Source organism: Pecten maximus, chromosome 5, assembly GCF_902652985.1.
Source record: "Pecten maximus chromosome 5, xPecMax1.1, whole genome shotgun sequence".
Classification (NCBI taxonomy): domain Eukaryota; kingdom Metazoa; phylum Mollusca; class Bivalvia; order Pectinida; family Pectinidae; genus Pecten; species Pecten maximus.
In genome coordinates this window covers 35,932,744-35,949,225 of record NC_047019.1, presented here as the reverse complement: position 1 = coordinate 35,949,225, position 16,482 = coordinate 35,932,744, and the positions used below count along the sequence as shown (strand labels likewise).

Here is a 16,482-nt window from a genome sequence, read left to right as displayed (position 1 = left end):
TTCATTTATGGCCTGCTGACCTTGACTGTGACCTTTGATCTACTTTTTAAACACTTTGCCTCAGTATGTTAACTGTACAATAGGGGCTTTTATTTTTGACTTCGTCTTGGAATGACCAGGCCTTTCCATTGGTATATTTGAGGGCCTGCTGACCTTGACTGCTGACCTTTGACCTACTTTTAAAAAACTAATTCCAAATTCCTATGTTCTCTTCTGACAACTGTTGTTGTCATTGCTCAAGTGATGTTATTATTTTAGCGAATTTTCATCCGACTTCATCTATTGGTCAAGTATGAGAATACCTAGGTATTTGAAATTGGACAAGTGGTGAGGCTGACCTCCTCTGGGGCAGGGCCAAAAATGACTTTTCCTTTAGAATTTATGCTGAGGGAAGGAGATTCCATTGTATAACAGTGTTTAGAAAGAAGGTATATTTGTAAGTATCTTATAACAGATATGTTGTATCAAAACAGTATACCATCAAAAAAAAATAGAAGAAAAAAAGAGGATATTACAAATTAATGTACAAGAAAAAGATTTAGATGGAAAATATATATCAACAGAAAACAACAGGAACCAAGCACACATCAGAACCAAATAAAAAAATATAGAGCTAAAAATACAGATGGAATCCTCTGAAACATACAGTCTGCTTCATACGTGACAAATCAAAGGTAACATGTAGCTAATAAAAGCCGATTCACAGAATTTAAAACTAAAACAATTCCAAACACATATACATGTATATATATATATATATATATATTCAAATTGAAAGATGCACAATATGTAATTGTTGAGGCAATCCGCCCTTTTATCAAGACAAGAATGCAAATACAGTCACATGATATAAACGGTAAAATAAGAGTTATTACATGTAGTAATAAAAAAAAAACCATGAACTTTTTGCTAGCGTGGGCTGAAGGCGGATGCTAGCGTGACATGTATGTGTACAATTCACATCCATGTATGTAAATACATAGCGATCCAGGTATTTATATCATTAAAAATAGATGACTTCCACTATGGTCATGTCAGGATATCGGGCCGACTATCACTGCACCATTGAAACATTCATTTTAGAATGCCGATGTGGCGCAGCAGTATAAGCTGCGGGTATTTCTGGCTAGGCAATTGAGTGTTGTAGAACGTGATTTCGAGGCCGGGGTCAGGGCACGAGTCATAAAGTTATCTTTGTCAGTTGTGTTGTATACATATATATATATATATAGTTCAAATAAGGGAAACACTTTGTGTATCGTGTATATAAATACATGTATAAAAAAGAAATATTAAATGACAACTGAAATTCTAACCTTTTCAAGGTTACAATGTAATGTAACTATTATGGCATAAATGCAATCGCCTGAAGAGATCTGCAGGGCTTGAAAAAATAAGTTAGCAATTATAATTTATAATATGGAATTTCAGTTGTCATAAGTACATATTTCTATTTTATGTTTATATATGTAACTTAATAAATCATATGGATTACTTAGCAATGCATACATCCTCAAAGAGCCCATATAACCATGTCTTGTTTAGTTGGAGGGGGGGAGGGGGGGGGGGGGGGGTGTAGCGAAGCAGGCCCATTGGACCTTTAAATCATCTTAGGAACACTTCTGACGTTTTCATTGCTGTCTGTGAGATGACTGATAAATAAAGAGATATTCCGAGTGTATAAACAAAGATGGCTTCCAAAGCAGGTAACACGTGTTTGACAAACTATAGGGTTTCGTGATAGTCTTACAGAAACTCGTATGTTCTAAGATTCTAAGGATTATGTCATAAATTCGTATCACAATAACTTTTCTGAAAAAGAGAATAGAACAATGCGTTGAGTTGTGATACCATCTGACAGCGTTTATGATTTATCAGTAAGCACAACCGACTGGTTTGACAGCTAAGCAGTAAGCATATTGCCCTGTTATAACTGATTACATACATTCTATCACTTATAGTTATATGTTAGGTCTATATGTCGAAACGTAAGTTTTTTTATTTAAACTGTAAAAGGGATACATTTACCAATATAATTAAAACTGGTTCTGATGCTAATTGTAATGTGAAGTCTTTTCAGTACTCCTGTTCCGAGTAAGATTTGAGAAATAACCAAACGGTTTGTAATCAATGATGATTGATGAACTCCTTCACAAATGTTTTGATGTCGTACATTTGTAGAGGCATAGTTACAGAAACATTAAAAACCAAATATTTCAATATAAAATTATTTGAGTTCGATAAAATTACATAGTTTATAATTCATTGGTATAAAATCTTTTTTTTTCAGAAACAGATACAATTTTGTCTTGTTTTTGTTTAGATAATCAAAATAGTGTTTTGATTTTTATTGATATTTTTCATGACAAAAACAGCTATTTGTATTCATAACGCAAAACTATATAAACTGTCTAATTTGAGCTTTTTCACATTGGTTTTTTTTAACAAAAAAGCCTTGCACAACATAGATAATATAACTGTTTCACAAAAAAAAAATGTTTAGATAAGCTCTCTGAATTCTTCAGTTTTTCATTACACATCAAAAAGGCTTGTAAGTTATATATAATCATGCAGACATAGGTATGTAGACTTATTCCAGGTGTGTCTTGACACTGATGACCCATGCAGTTACCTGATGTGCCCGAGCATTGCCATTCACATCAAATGTTCGTCGGCTAGTCAACTTTGTGATAAATTTTTCAAATTTTCATACAAAAGTTTTTTGCCAATTACTGATCAACACCAGTCATTTATTGATATCAACTAGTTGGCATAAATATAATTATTATATAATCTTTTAGCATTCCATTAATATAGTTGATGAAGTTTATGCTGGCATACAATGGGGATATAAGTGTCATGATCCAACTTAAACTGTTTAATTAAAGAGAAAAATTCAAATATGAAAGTTGTCAGAACTTCACTGATTCAAAAAGTTGATATAAGCCATTTTGATGGCCAAATATCTGTCTCTGTTGTTTGGTCCGGAGAAAATATGAATGCTGATGACTTAGTATTTTGAACTAAAAACCTCTATCCAGAATCCAGCCCATTAAAAGTATGGCAGGTTTTAATTGTAATAGTGTACATAGAGTGATACGTCGCTTTCTAGCTATGTGCAAAGGAAATTTTCCCTCTAGCTCTGTCGGTAGAGCAGTATTAAATTTGGTGCCATTGACCACTCCAATTTCTAAATAGTGTACTGATATGCTTTCCTTCTAGCTTTGCACTAGGGGAAATTTCATAAGCTCAGTTAATTGAGCAGCGGATTGGCAAACCAATGGTCGTGGATTCATTCCAAGTGGTGCCACACTACTCGCTTTCATATAAAACTAAAACTTTAGCCTTTTTTTTCTTGAGAAAGATGAAACCTCCTAACTATGATCTGTCTTAACATTTTCAGTTTTATAACTTGAATATGATTTTATTTTGTGACAGAAGTATCAGATAATTTTGAGGAGTTTGAAGAAGACTCTGACAATGAGGAAGGATGGGAAGAAGAGGAAGAAATGGAAGAGGAGGAAGATGTGATGTGTCTGTTCTGTCAGCAGAGATTACCAGGGGTAGATGATATGTTCAGACACTGTCGGTGTGACCATGGCTTTGACATGGCATGGATGGGTCGTACCTGGCAGCTGGACAGTATACAGTTTATTAAATTTGTCAACTACGTCAGAACAGAGGTGGGTTGGCAAAATCTGACATATCTACTTAAATAAGATCACAGGCATTTGTAGATATTAATTTGATAATAATTATAAAATATTGAGTAGAGGGCCTGCGGTTAAATGTAAAAAAAAAAATTAATTTGTCTTTGAAGAGTTTCCTCTGACATTCCCCAGGTGGAATATCTGATGGCTTCATCAATTGTCTGGTGAGTCGGAAGACACTTAGATGTGACTGAATTATGTCGCTATTATAAAACTTTAGATACCTTAAGTTGTGTTTGCCCTGTGACTCATAATCTGTGACAGGGGAAGACACATCACAAGTTACAGATCATAGAGCAAACAGCCAACTCTAGGGTATTCAAAGCCTTGCAAAAGTCACATTGCTCTGTGCTTGGGCTTAAACTGCAACAAAGGAATAGAATTAAGACGAAGGCGAAACTTATTATCGCTAACATCAGCATACACCTTGATGTAGTAACGTTTAGGTCGGTTTCTCAGCTACTATATTCAGTATATATATTGAATCAATGTCAGGACAATGATATATATTTGCAACACTTGAATCAATTTAAAGAAACTTAAAGACTTAAGATATGATTTACTGACAAGGTAAACACATGTATTCCAACAATATTTCTTTTCATTGTTTACTTTCTTATTTCGTATGAAGAAACCAACCTGTGAGGTCTTGATGAAGTACAAACCTGGTGATGTGGCACCCTGGAGATCAGATTCCTTCATGAAACCCCACAATCCTGAAGATGTCCTGTTACAGTTTGGTAATGAAGTTGCACACATTTTGTTTTACTGAACATTTAATCTTCTCCATCAATCAAAGCAGATATATTCGGTGGGTTGTTGATGTTGTGGGATTTGGATCCATCAATTCATCACAAAACTTTTGTTCTTTCTCACTTCTTTTTATTTCTCATCCTCTTCACAACTGGCAAGTGTCTTCCAGTTGCTCGTTTAAGTTATAATGGATCCCACTAACTGACAATATCCAGAATATCTACCTAATATAATACTGTAAATAGTGAAACTTTAAAGTGATATTTTATGATCATATTTGTTTATTAAAGGAATACAATGTTCTAAGGAAGAAAATGATGAGTAAATAAATAACAATTTGCCCACTGCTGAAGTCCAGGTGATATTAAATGATAGCCATGTTTGATTGCCCTTCTGGGGCAGAGCCATGTTTGATTGCCCTTCTGGGGCAGAGCCATGTTTGATTGCCCTTCTGGGGCAGAGCCATGTTTGATTGCCCTTCTGGGGCAGAGCCATGTTTGATTGCCCTTTTAAGATTATATTAAGTAATATTTGTATAGTTTTCGAGAAATTGAACTTTAGTAAATTTAAATTGAGATGTTAAATCTTTAAAACAGAAGATTCATTATATGGAAATCAATTAAATTGGACCATAGGCACTGGAATAGTATATGTCCTTTACTAGATACAAGTATATTTTAAGGGACCAAGCCAAGGGTCCTTTAAATCTATTAGGGAAGTGTAAGTGAACATTGAGATTGAGACTTTCAACATTTTAACATGTTTCTCTTTGTAGATATAGAAGATATGCTAGAAAATACAGAAAATATTCCAGTGATGAATTCTGTTGGTACTACACAAAATGGCGATCCGGAAGCGGCTAATGTGACCTTGTCGTTGTCAGAGTACCAGGAACTTTGTCATAGGTTAAAGGTCGCTGAGGAGAAGTCAGCAAAGGCAGAAGAACAGATACACGAGTTATTGCAAAATATGGAGAAAATGAAGTAAGCAAACATGATGAACAATTACAATATCAGTTGACACAGGACTAGATTAGATGATAAACATGTAGGATTATCGCAGGGATTATTGCATGTTGGATATTCTTATAGCACTTGTTCATTGTTGATCATCTGTTCCGGTCTAAGACAAGTTAAGTTTAGCTGTTGGCCAAGACAAGTTAAGTTTAGCTGTTGGCCAAGACATGTTAAGTTGAGCTGTTGGACTAGACAAGTTAAGTTTAGCTGTTGGCCAAGACATGTTAAGTTTAGCTGTTGGACTAGACATGTTAAGTTGAGCTGTTGGACTAGACAAGTTAAGTTTAGCTGTTGGCCTAGACATGTTAAGTTTAGCTGTTGGACTAGACATGTTAAGTTTAGCTGTTGGCCTAGACATGTTAAGTTTAGCTGTTGGCCTAGACATGTTAAGTTTAGCTGTTGGACTAGACAAGTTAAGTTTAGCTGTTGGCCTAGACATGTTAAGTTTAGCTGTTGTCTAAGACCAGTTAGGTTTAGGTGTTGGCTAAGACAAGTTCAGTTTAGCTGTTGGCTAAGATAAGTAATTTTAGATGTTTGCCAAGACAAGTTTAGTTTAGCTGTTGGCTAAGACAAGTTAAGTTTAGCTGTTGGCTAAGACAAAAGTTAGTTTTAGGTGTTGGCTAAGACATGTTAAGTTCAGCTGTTGGACTAGACAAGTTAAGTTTAGCTGTTGGCCTAGACATGTTAAGTTTAGCTGTTGGCTAAAACAAGATGATTTTAACTGTTGGCTAAGACAAGATAATTTTTGCTGTTTGGATGACGTATGGCTGAGACAATACCAATGACTATGAAGGTTTAAAATCAATAATCCACTGGGTTTACTTTCAGGATTGTTACCAAGGATATTGTAATGTTGCAGTCACAAGAGCCAATCAAATCACAGAATGTTATAGAGACCTTGACAGAAGATGAGGATGATGCCTACTTTGGTTCTTATGCACATTTTAGTATACACGAAGAAATGTTAAAAGTAAGTGATTCAGTTATTTATATCTTTCATGGATTAATAAAATCATTATATTAAGAAACCAAGTTGATTTAAGTAAGATATGCTGTAGTTTCTTATGCTGGTATGCCTTTAGATTAAAGCATGTTTTTTTTCAGGATAAGGTCCGTACGGAGAGCTACAAAGACTTCATGTACCAGAACAAAGACCTATTTAGAGACAAAGTAGTACTAGATGTCGGCTGTGGTACCGGTATACTTTCCATGTTTGCTGCCAGGTCGGGGGCCAGACGAGTGATCAGTGTGGACCAATCAGATATAGTTTACCAGGCCATAGACATTGTCAGGTTTGTACAACTTTTATACAGATATGCGTTTGTTCTATAATAATGTATGTATATTTACCTAGATAATTTCTGCTTTTGTAAAAGTTTTATATAAATGTTGACTGTTTCGTTATTGACTATATGAAAGAACTACCACAAAAGACATATGTAATTATACATGAGGATTCAACCTACATTTTGGTGGTTATTTTGCACATCTAAAATCTGGAATGTCAAAATTGTGTATATCTTGACAGAGAGAACGAATTGGAGGATCGTGTAACAGTCATTAAAGGTCGGATAGAGGATGTGGAGTTACCTGTGGACAAAGTTGACATCATCATCTCCGAGTGGATGGGCTACTTCCTGTTGTTTGAGTCTATGTTGGATTCTGTGCTGTATGCGAGAGATAAATATCTGGCCCCAGGAGGAGTAGGTCAGAATTCTATTTGATGTAGAATTTAAAAAATTCTTGTTTTCTTTTTTTGTAAATCTAAAGCGTTTTGACCCAAAAATTTCTGACACATACTATTTTGTTTCTGAAGAATTGTAATGCACTCAGTTTATAAAACTCAAAAAAACTTGTTGTGAAACCTACATCGATAGTATGTAGATTTGCAACATTTCTGATCACTAATGAAATGAACAACAATTTCTGCAATTAGTTTGAAGAAGTAATGTTTTAGTCACTTCACTTTAACCCTTGCCTCACCCAGATAAGTATAACATCAACAGCTGCCTACCCTGAATTCCTCCCGTCTTCTTTAAGTACCAACATCAGTAGTTACCTCCCCTTCATACATCTCGTCTCCTTATAGTACATTCCGATATATTCAGATAAGTATTAACATCAGTAGTAAACTTCCATTCATACCTCTCCTGTCTCCTTACATTTCACTCAGATGAGTATGACATCGATAGTTACCTCCCCTGTCTCCTTATAGTACACTCAGATGAGTATGACATCAATAGTTACCTCCCCTTCATACCTCTCCTGTCTCCTTAGAGTACACTCAGATGAGTATGGCATCAATAGTTACCTCCCCTTCATACCTCCACTGTCTCCTTAGAGTACACTCAGATGAGTATGACATCAATAGTTACCTCCCCTTCATACCTCTCCTGTCTCCTTAGAGTACACTCAGATGAGTATGACATCAATAGTTACCTCCCCTGTCTCCTTACATTACACTCAGATGAGTATGACATAAGTAGTTACCTCCCCTGTCTTCTTAAAGTACACTCAGATGAGTATGACATAAATGTGCTCCAAACAGATTGATAAGATTTGTTTAAGAAATAAGGGTGGACCTTGTTATTTTATTCTTGCTTTCTGGCGAGCTTTCACAAAGACTTTCAATACCTGGATCCTTCAATAGCTGAAGGTATATAATGATTTATGCCAGTTAAATTTAAACAAAAATGATGAAGTTGTTTATCTGCATAAATGAACATGCACCCAGATAAGTTGGGTACCATCTATATTTATATCCTCTTATTCTCTACTATGTCTACTTTCAGTTCACCCAGATAAATGTAACATCAGCCTAGTTGCATCCTGTGACGCTGATCTTCACAGTAAGCATGTGACGTTTTGGGATGATGTGTATGGTCACAAGATGACCTGTATGAAGTCAGAAGTGGTCAAGGAAGCCAGTGTTGAGGTTGTAAAACCAGAAAAGATTATCACAGACGCAGTCATTGTTAAGGTAACACATTTCACACTTGTAATTTATAAAGTCTATCATTTCTATCCTATTTGGTAAAGTTTACTTACATAATTCAGATTAGATATTGTAAGTCTGCTCATAAGATGTGATGACATAAGACTAAGTTAAAGTGTGTTGTATAGTAATGGGGAGAAAGTACTTATGAAATGTACTACTACATGTACATACTTGTTGAATTTAATTTTGATATCCGAGAATGTGTACAGTTAATGAATGTGTGATGTTTTCAGTAGATTCAAATTCATTTCTTGACTTCAAATTTGAATTACCTGGTAACAGCTGCCTTGTAAAAACAGTGCTGGCTTTAGGTTGTGTGTTCAATTTTGAGAAGTGTTTTATATACATATATCTATATATATTGTCAATATTAAATAAAATATCATAATTGTTGCCACGGATGAAATTTAATATGCAATAATGATACATGTTATTATCCTGTATTACATTATATTATACAAAGCTACATTTTCATGAAAGAAATTTCCAGGTAAGGAATACTTCTTCAAACTGGATATTGCATGATTGAGTTCTGATCTCTATAAAATGATGTCAATATTACATATACGCGTGTATATATTACACCTGTTTTGACCTGTAATTATTATTTAACAGGAGATTGATGTGTGTTCCTGTAGACTAGAGGATTTACAGTTTTCCAAACACTTTTCAATGACAGTTAAGGAGGACGGCCAGATCTACGCCATTGTCAGCTACTTTGACATGTTCTTTGATAAGGGATGCAACTCAAAGGTATTAATTTTCCCTGATTACATTAGAAACAAGGACCCGTTGGAGGGCCACAACATACGCCCGCCGCAATATTTGACACTTGAAAGGGGGTAGTTTCACAGGTTGTAATGATTTAAAATGAAGTATCATTGTTGGAAAGTTGGAAGGAGATATTGATACACATAATGGTGTGTAGTCGAAACCGAAGGGCAACTTTAAATGATGTATATATGTTGCAAATATGGGAAACCTTGGTTTAGACACAACAACACAAAAATTAGTTCACATGTTTAAATACAGAATATATACATTAAAAGAACCTCTTTGCAAAAAATCAGCCTCCTAATACCATTACTAAGTGAATGGTGAGCAATTACAAAATTTTAACCAAAACATTAACTCAAGAATATTGGAAAAACAGTTAAGTCCATAATATGCCAAAATTTTTAAAAAATCACAATGACTTTTACAATTTCAACTTCAACTTTTAAAATTTTGGTATGCAACACTCCCGCTCATCAAGATGTATATTTGTGTCAAGTATGGAGTGCTTGGGTCGAGTAGTACTGGAGATATGGTCCGGACACCATATGTGCCCGAAGTAAAATCATCAAAGGGGAATAACTCCACAATTTTCTTTCCAAGAATTTCTAGTTGTAGTACAATAGGAAGGGATTGAACCATTATTAAGTGGTGTAATCTATGGCAATGCTGTGTGAGCAGCTCTTAATTGAAGATATATATAGAGAGAAAAAAATAGGCAGATACTCATCAATCTGCTCTGTACATTTCAAGTTTTTAGATTCAACTGAAATTTGCAAATTATGACTTTTGAACAGCATAAGCTTTCAATTTGAGGAATGGAAATAAAAAAACACAACAACGACTCCCACCCTCAATGGTGTTACTTGAAGGTGTCAGATTTCACCAGTAACTGAATTTTATTGTTGCTTTGTGAACTGTATGAAATTTGTTTTGCGATTGTCGTATTGTATAATAATGAAACTATTTGTTTTTCAGGTGAACTTTTCTACCGGTCCAGCACACACATCAACACATTGGAGACAGACAGTGTTTCTAATAGAACACCCTATTACAGTAGTCAAAGGTATGTAAATAAACTGGTACCAGTGACTTACCATGTAACCTATACAGAGTTATAGCCCCTTGTTAATGAGTTTGCTTTCACAAGTCTGTCTTGCATAAAATTTATCAGCATGAAGTTCATCATAGGCTGTAACTAAGTAAACCAGGATACTTATATTGAAGCACCTACTCTTTAGTACAATCTCATTTATTGCTAAACTATTCAATAACATGATCGAAAGTCTTTATTCTACTAGCAATGTAACTGAAAAAACTGAGGCAAAAATAAATCAATTTATTCCCATATGGCAGATTGTTTTAAGTGTGTTTATTTACTCTAAATCTGGAAATTTTCAGGGTAATCTAGACTTAATTGGGGACCATGACTAATAATGACTTGCTGTACATTAATGTAATTCTAACAGCATTGCGCTATGATTCCTATAGACTGTGATGTTCTCATGTTTCCTGGTTGTAATATACCTGTATTATTACCTTTGTTCAGTCATATGAATATCAAACTTAGCAAGATTGTTGTAACACCATCTTGTTTCAGGTGAAGTTCTACAAGGGAAGATCACCTGTAAGAAGAGTAGGAAGGATCCCCGTTCTTTGGTGATATCATTGACTGTAAAGGATTTCACACAGGTGTATTTAATGGACTAATTACTACCAGAAAGTGCTATCTGTACAACTGGACTAATTAGGACCAGAAAGTGCTATCTGTACAACTGGACTAATTCATAGGTGTCAACCATCCCGGATTACGCGGGAAGTGCCCGGAAAATCATTAAAATTTCCCCTAAATCCCGATTTGGTACACTTCCCGAATCGGGGTTAAATTTCTCCCGGATTTCAGCAGTCTTCCCTCATAAAACCCCGGAAATCTCGGACACTTCGACCCTAAACTGATTATGTAAACAAAACACCACCACCACCTGTGCAGCCTGCCCTGGCCTGGGGCTTGGTGAGAGAGGGGAGTCGGTCACCGTGCATGCGTGCCTGCCGACAGGTGTATACATTATTACCCATGTGGCTTCATTTGACATGGTCAGTTAATTTTGTGATTGCAACTAGGATACATCACTTCAAGAACAAACACTGATACTATCTGTCAACAAGATTTACTCACATGAAAGCCAATAATGCCTTTCTTAATCGTAGCTGTCAGTACCAGCGTTTGTACTGCCGCCATCTTTAATTGGTCAATACTAATATAAAGTCGTAAACTGCCACAAAAATCCGGATTTCAATTTGGGTCAGAAAAAAATAAAAAGACTTTTTAAGAAGTTTGTTTTTATTGTCATAATAGAACTACTAGTAAAACAAAAATTAATAAATTACTGTGTAATTATTATTTGAGAAAGGAAGGGAGATAATTTGATAAATACATTTAGAAATATTTCAGAACAAAATAATAAAAAAAAAATCAGGAGATAAGTAGTTGCTTTGTATACTGGTTGCAAATTTCAAGTGACTACATCATTAATAATATAATTTACTAAATACAGTTTTTAAATGAATTAATCTTTTTTTTTCTATTTTTTTTTTTTTTTTAATTATTATTATTCTATAAAATTAACCATTGTTGTCAAATTTAAATATCAAAATGTATAGCCCGAGGTAATTTACACCTGCGCAAGCCCATGAGGAACATCACCTAAAGTAACAAAAATGTCGCGATTTTTTTCACGCACTTTCTCCCTCATTTTGGATGTGGAATGAGGGAGATCTCCCTCATTGGAGGTTTCAGTGGTTGACATGTATGCTAATTAGGACCAGAAAGTGCTATCTGTACAACTGGACTAATTACTACCAGAAAGTTCTATCTGTACAACTGGACTAATTAGGACCAGAACGTCTTATCCGTACAACTGGAGTTATCTCTCTTCAACAAGCTTCATTGTGCATTCAGCCCGATTTGCAGTTGGTAAGCAGCTAGGTTGGACCCAGAAAGAAAATGACTTTATATTTTGAGCTATTTCAGTTATGTTGATATTACAGGCACTTGTATCTGGTAAAAATAGGTTTATAATGGTAAATCAGATAACATCTTACTAAAGACACTCTGTAGTCTTACAGTAATAAAGAGAGAAAAATTGCCAGAGAAAAATTGAAGAAGAAAGAACAAATTGCCAGAGAAAAATTGAAGATAAAATAGTGACATCTACCAAGAAACACATATGCTTATGTTAAGCTGGTTTTATGATAATAAACAAAGTGAAAAATATCAAACTATGTAATTTTTAAAAGAGGGTCCAAAGTGCGTCTGGATGATCTCAAATGGAGAGGTTATTTCCTTTATTTGTATGTGTATAGAGAGGGCTCAAACTTTCTCTGGAGGATCTCAAACAGAGAGCTTATTTCCTTTGTTTGTATGTGTACATGGTAGATATTGGATTTTAACTCTGGTTGTAAGATACCGGGTACAAGTGCCAACATCTAGCTGTACAGGTGTGTTCATTCCTTACCTAGTCTGGACTATATCAATCAGGGTATGTAAAATGGCTAGTGAAGATGATATTTTGGAACATCTGCCACATGAATCACATGTTATGGCTAATTTGGAATGGGAGATATAGAGGTTACACAACGAGTGGTTGTTGGATATGGAATTTATTTCACACGAGTAAGTTATTTTTTAAAAGTTACAAAAGACCCGAGCTTTAGCGAGTGTTTTTTGCAACTTTTAAAAAACAACTTACTCGTGTGAAATAAATTCCATATCCAACAATTTCGAGTCGTGTGACCTGTTTCTACCACAATAATATCGGCTTGAATCAAAGGGAAACGTGGCCAAGTATAATTTCGCGTATGCAAATAAAGTGTACCGGTGACGTCTGGGACCCGGTGATGTGACGTCATTAGATTATTGATGACGTCAATAACAATTGCAGTTTGGGTCAAAGTTCACCGTGTTAGCCAATCGAAATGCGTACAGAGTTTATACCACGTGTGGTATAAACAGATTGTTAATCAACAGCTGTAATGATTAACTGATGGTCTGAGAGTTGAATAACACAGGGTATTGTGGTAGAAACAGTATTCCACAATTGTTTATGTTGACTTGATCTACTGTTTACATTACTAGTTAAACCCAAGGTAAAATTTTAAGGTCATTTTCCCCACTCATATTATTTTGTGATATTTATGGATTTGAGAAGGTTCATTGATCACCGACATCACCCAAAGCCTATAGCTAACCTATTGGTAGGTAGAGTTATAGGAAGTGGTCCTCATGAAAATTTAGATTTTACACTTGTTCCCGTTGTTGTGGTGGTTATTGGTAGGCACTTTTAGGACAATAAGATTACCCTTGCTAAACAACATAATTATGCATGTTTATTATGTAAGTATTGTAGATATGCATTTTCTCATGGCTGGTCTGTGAGTCGGTGGTGCTGATGATCAAACCAATTTGTCTTTTAATCAAATTGCTTAATAAAAATTATGCACTTACAGACTTTTATATTTAGATCTTCTGATTTTGATGTTGTCAGTAAATGTTATTAGGTGAATGGAACTGGAATTATGACAAAAATAACTAGTTCCTACACAGTTATGAGTGATTTGTTTTAATATGATCTCCACAAGGTCCTTCCCTGTGAATAACCAGCCACTGACGGATTTCTACACCCAGGTAGTAACACCAGTGGAGTGCTGAAAAGATAAGGACGACTATTGAGATCTATGTGGGAAGTACAACCTCTCAGCCAGCAGAGGTAGAAGACGTTTTTATGAAAAACAATGAAATATATACTTACATAGAGATAGTTAAAATTTCATGAATAAAAAACGTACACAGAGAAAGATAAAATATCTGAAATAAAAACGTACACAGAGAAAACTCCCATGGAGAAAGTTAAAATACAGTACCAGGTATCAGAAATAAAAACTTAACTAACAGAAAGTTAAAGTATCTGAAATAAAAAAACTTGCATAGAAAAACTTCAAATATCTTGAATATAAACGTACATATAGAAAGTTAAAAAAAAAAAAAACGTACATAGAGAAAGTTTAAATATCTGAACTACTGCTTTCAACGTCCTATAGCGAGAGGTAATTAATGGTGAGCTACAATGAATCTTTCAGGCAGAGGAGGTTGGTAGCAGCATCTGCATATCGGGCACCTAACATTCATATAACAAGTTATGCTCCTCCACGTTACATGTTCACCTGACCAAATCCACCCTTCGAATACCAAATCTACATATATATGTGCTGATGGTATCGTCTAGGCATAGGCCTGGGTATTCCCTGGTAATTTTGTTTATCTCTCTATGAAATGAAAGGCTCCATTAATACTCCAAAAGCAATACTAATATAGGTTTTGTTATAGTTGCGTTATTGAAAGTAACTGTCCAAAGATGGATACAAATGTTAGATAACATTGTGAGCTATTGTACAAGAAAATAGGTAAAAATAGAAGTACAAGAAATGTAAAAAGTCTGCAATATATATTGCTCATATATACTGATTCAACAAGGGGTGATGTCTGCAAAGAATGGACAAGCATGTGAACGTATTTGTCGAAAGATTTAAGTACATGAAATTTCTTCGGAAAAGACTGAATAAAGCAAAGAGTGAAAGCAGAAGCGGATCTCTCTAGACGGGCCAAGTCCGAATTCGTCGAGATGGATGTATCTCCACGTTCCTCTCCTAAGCTTGATTGAAGGCTGTTACATGTGGAACCTTCTGCAGTTATGGTCGGCTCCAGGTAAATGAACATTTGTGATGATGGAGACAATGGGGTGTGGGTTTATCCACAGGGACTTGAGAATTTGTTACAGTCTACATGTATTTGGACATTCCCCAATGCGTATAGCACATTTTGAGACGTTTTTGGGTGCTACACCGGGGGTGTCATTTTAACCGAATTTTAATCAATTTTGATTTTACAAGTACTGGAATTGACCTCGCTCTAAATCATCTAGTCCGAATCAGATAGAAAGGCGATATTAAAATCAGAACCCTTCGGATTATAACTCACAGTGTATGTCGAAGCGAGCACTGTTAATGTTAATTCCCTTACAGTTTCCAGTGCAAATATGGTATCGGCACTGACCGACCCATCTTTGCTAACCAAGGGTTACTCTACCCGTGAAATAGAGCTTAGCGTAGAGTAACCCTTGGTTAGCGAAGATGTGATCGACCCTGATCGTAAATGTCTGGTGGTACGTTAAAGGATTGTACCCCGTTTTGACTGCGTATACGGTAGCGCTCCATAGGATATGCTCGTTGCCAACTGCGGGCATACTACCGTATACGCAGTCAAAATGAGGTACAGTACGAAGAAAATAACACTCAGTGTGTGTTGCACGTTGCGACGTTATAACTACAGCAGCCGTGGTTAGTAAGATAATATAGTTCCAGTGAATCTACATAGACACCAGAATTGTTAACAAATTTGAAAGAAACAACTCAACATTTTTGTTTAATACCTTTTACGTTTTTAATTAATTGATATATTCACAATCCACAATTTCCGTCTCAGATTAAGTACATTGTACACAGATTTAATAGCCTCGCTTCAGCCATTTATTGAATGTACACCCATTTCCGCAATATTCAGTTTAGTTTTTGACAAAAAACTTATTTGGCGTTAGCTTTTTGTGCAGAGATCATCGGATAACAGGATAAATCGCTAAAATAGCGTTGATTAGTCCTCTCAAAATGGTACCGTCTAGTTGACGTTCCAGTAACGTCACAAATAGACGACGTCATAATTATGTTACCGATTCCAGCACTTATTAATGCTGAGCCCGCTTTTCCACTGCGTATATGCTAAGTTATTCGCAGTCAGAGGTTTTCTAAGCTGAAGAAGGGTGAGATGTAAATATCAACAAATAAACCAAACAACAAAAATGGCCATATTCTATACCGATAAGTATTATGTCAGCTTATAGAAACGCTGTGAAATTCACATTTAACTAAGTTCTAAAGTAAATATCTCAATTCCGTCTCTATAGATAAAGCTTCTCCTCTAAAAGGTTTTATCTGTTAATTGTTTAGAGAAGTCTTTCCTTTATTTATCTTTTGCACATGTCGGCCATATAGCTTTTACTCATGACAAACAAGTCATTGTGTGTAGTAAGTGAGAAAACACTTAGCGCTGCAAGGTTACGTAATAAGACAGTACGCCGGCCAGTGAGTTCAAGGTGTTAAACTCACGACGTCACAAATGTCC

General features: G+C 35.4%; 1 protein-coding gene across 2 annotated transcripts; it reads left to right on the top strand.

Moving 5' to 3' along the window:
* Nucleotides 1–2,885: 2,885 nt before the first annotated feature.
* On the top strand, nucleotides 2,886–12,525 carry LOC117327906 (protein arginine N-methyltransferase 3-like). 2 transcript variants are annotated; one of them, XM_033885145.1, is made up of 11 exons: nucleotides 2,886–3,683; nucleotides 4,342–4,450; nucleotides 5,239–5,446; nucleotides 6,308–6,449; nucleotides 6,584–6,771; nucleotides 7,008–7,186; nucleotides 8,272–8,459; nucleotides 9,093–9,230; nucleotides 10,230–10,317; nucleotides 10,852–11,002; nucleotides 12,072–12,525. In XM_033885145.1, exons 1-10 carry the CDS (start codon nucleotides 3,510–3,512, stop codon nucleotides 10,959–10,961), a joined length of 1,524 nt encoding a protein of 507 aa, XP_033741036.1. In that variant the 5' UTR covers nucleotides 2,886–3,509; the 3' UTR covers nucleotides 10,962–11,002; nucleotides 12,072–12,525. The 2 variants fall into 2 exon arrangements, 1 of the variants encoding a protein (XP_033741036.1); XR_004532752.1 differs by having other exon boundaries at nucleotides 2,888–3,683; nucleotides 10,852–11,031; nucleotides 12,064–12,525.
* The last annotated feature ends 3,957 nt before the right edge of the window (nucleotides 12,526–16,482 follow it).

Excerpts from the sequence above, each read along its gene's own strand:
- LOC117327906 (XM_033885145.1), top strand. The coding sequence starts at position 3,510 with ATGGAAGAGGAGGAAGATGTGATGTGTCTGTTCTGTCAGCAGAGATTA. Across the intron at positions 7,187-8,271 it reads TCTGGCCCCAGGAGGAGTAG|TTCACCCAGATAAATGTAAC; the intron begins GTCAGAATTCTA and ends GTCTACTTTCAG. Across the intron at positions 10,318-10,851 it reads CCCTATTACAGTAGTCAAAG|GTGAAGTTCTACAAGGGAAG; the intron begins GTATGTAAATAA and ends ATCTTGTTTCAG.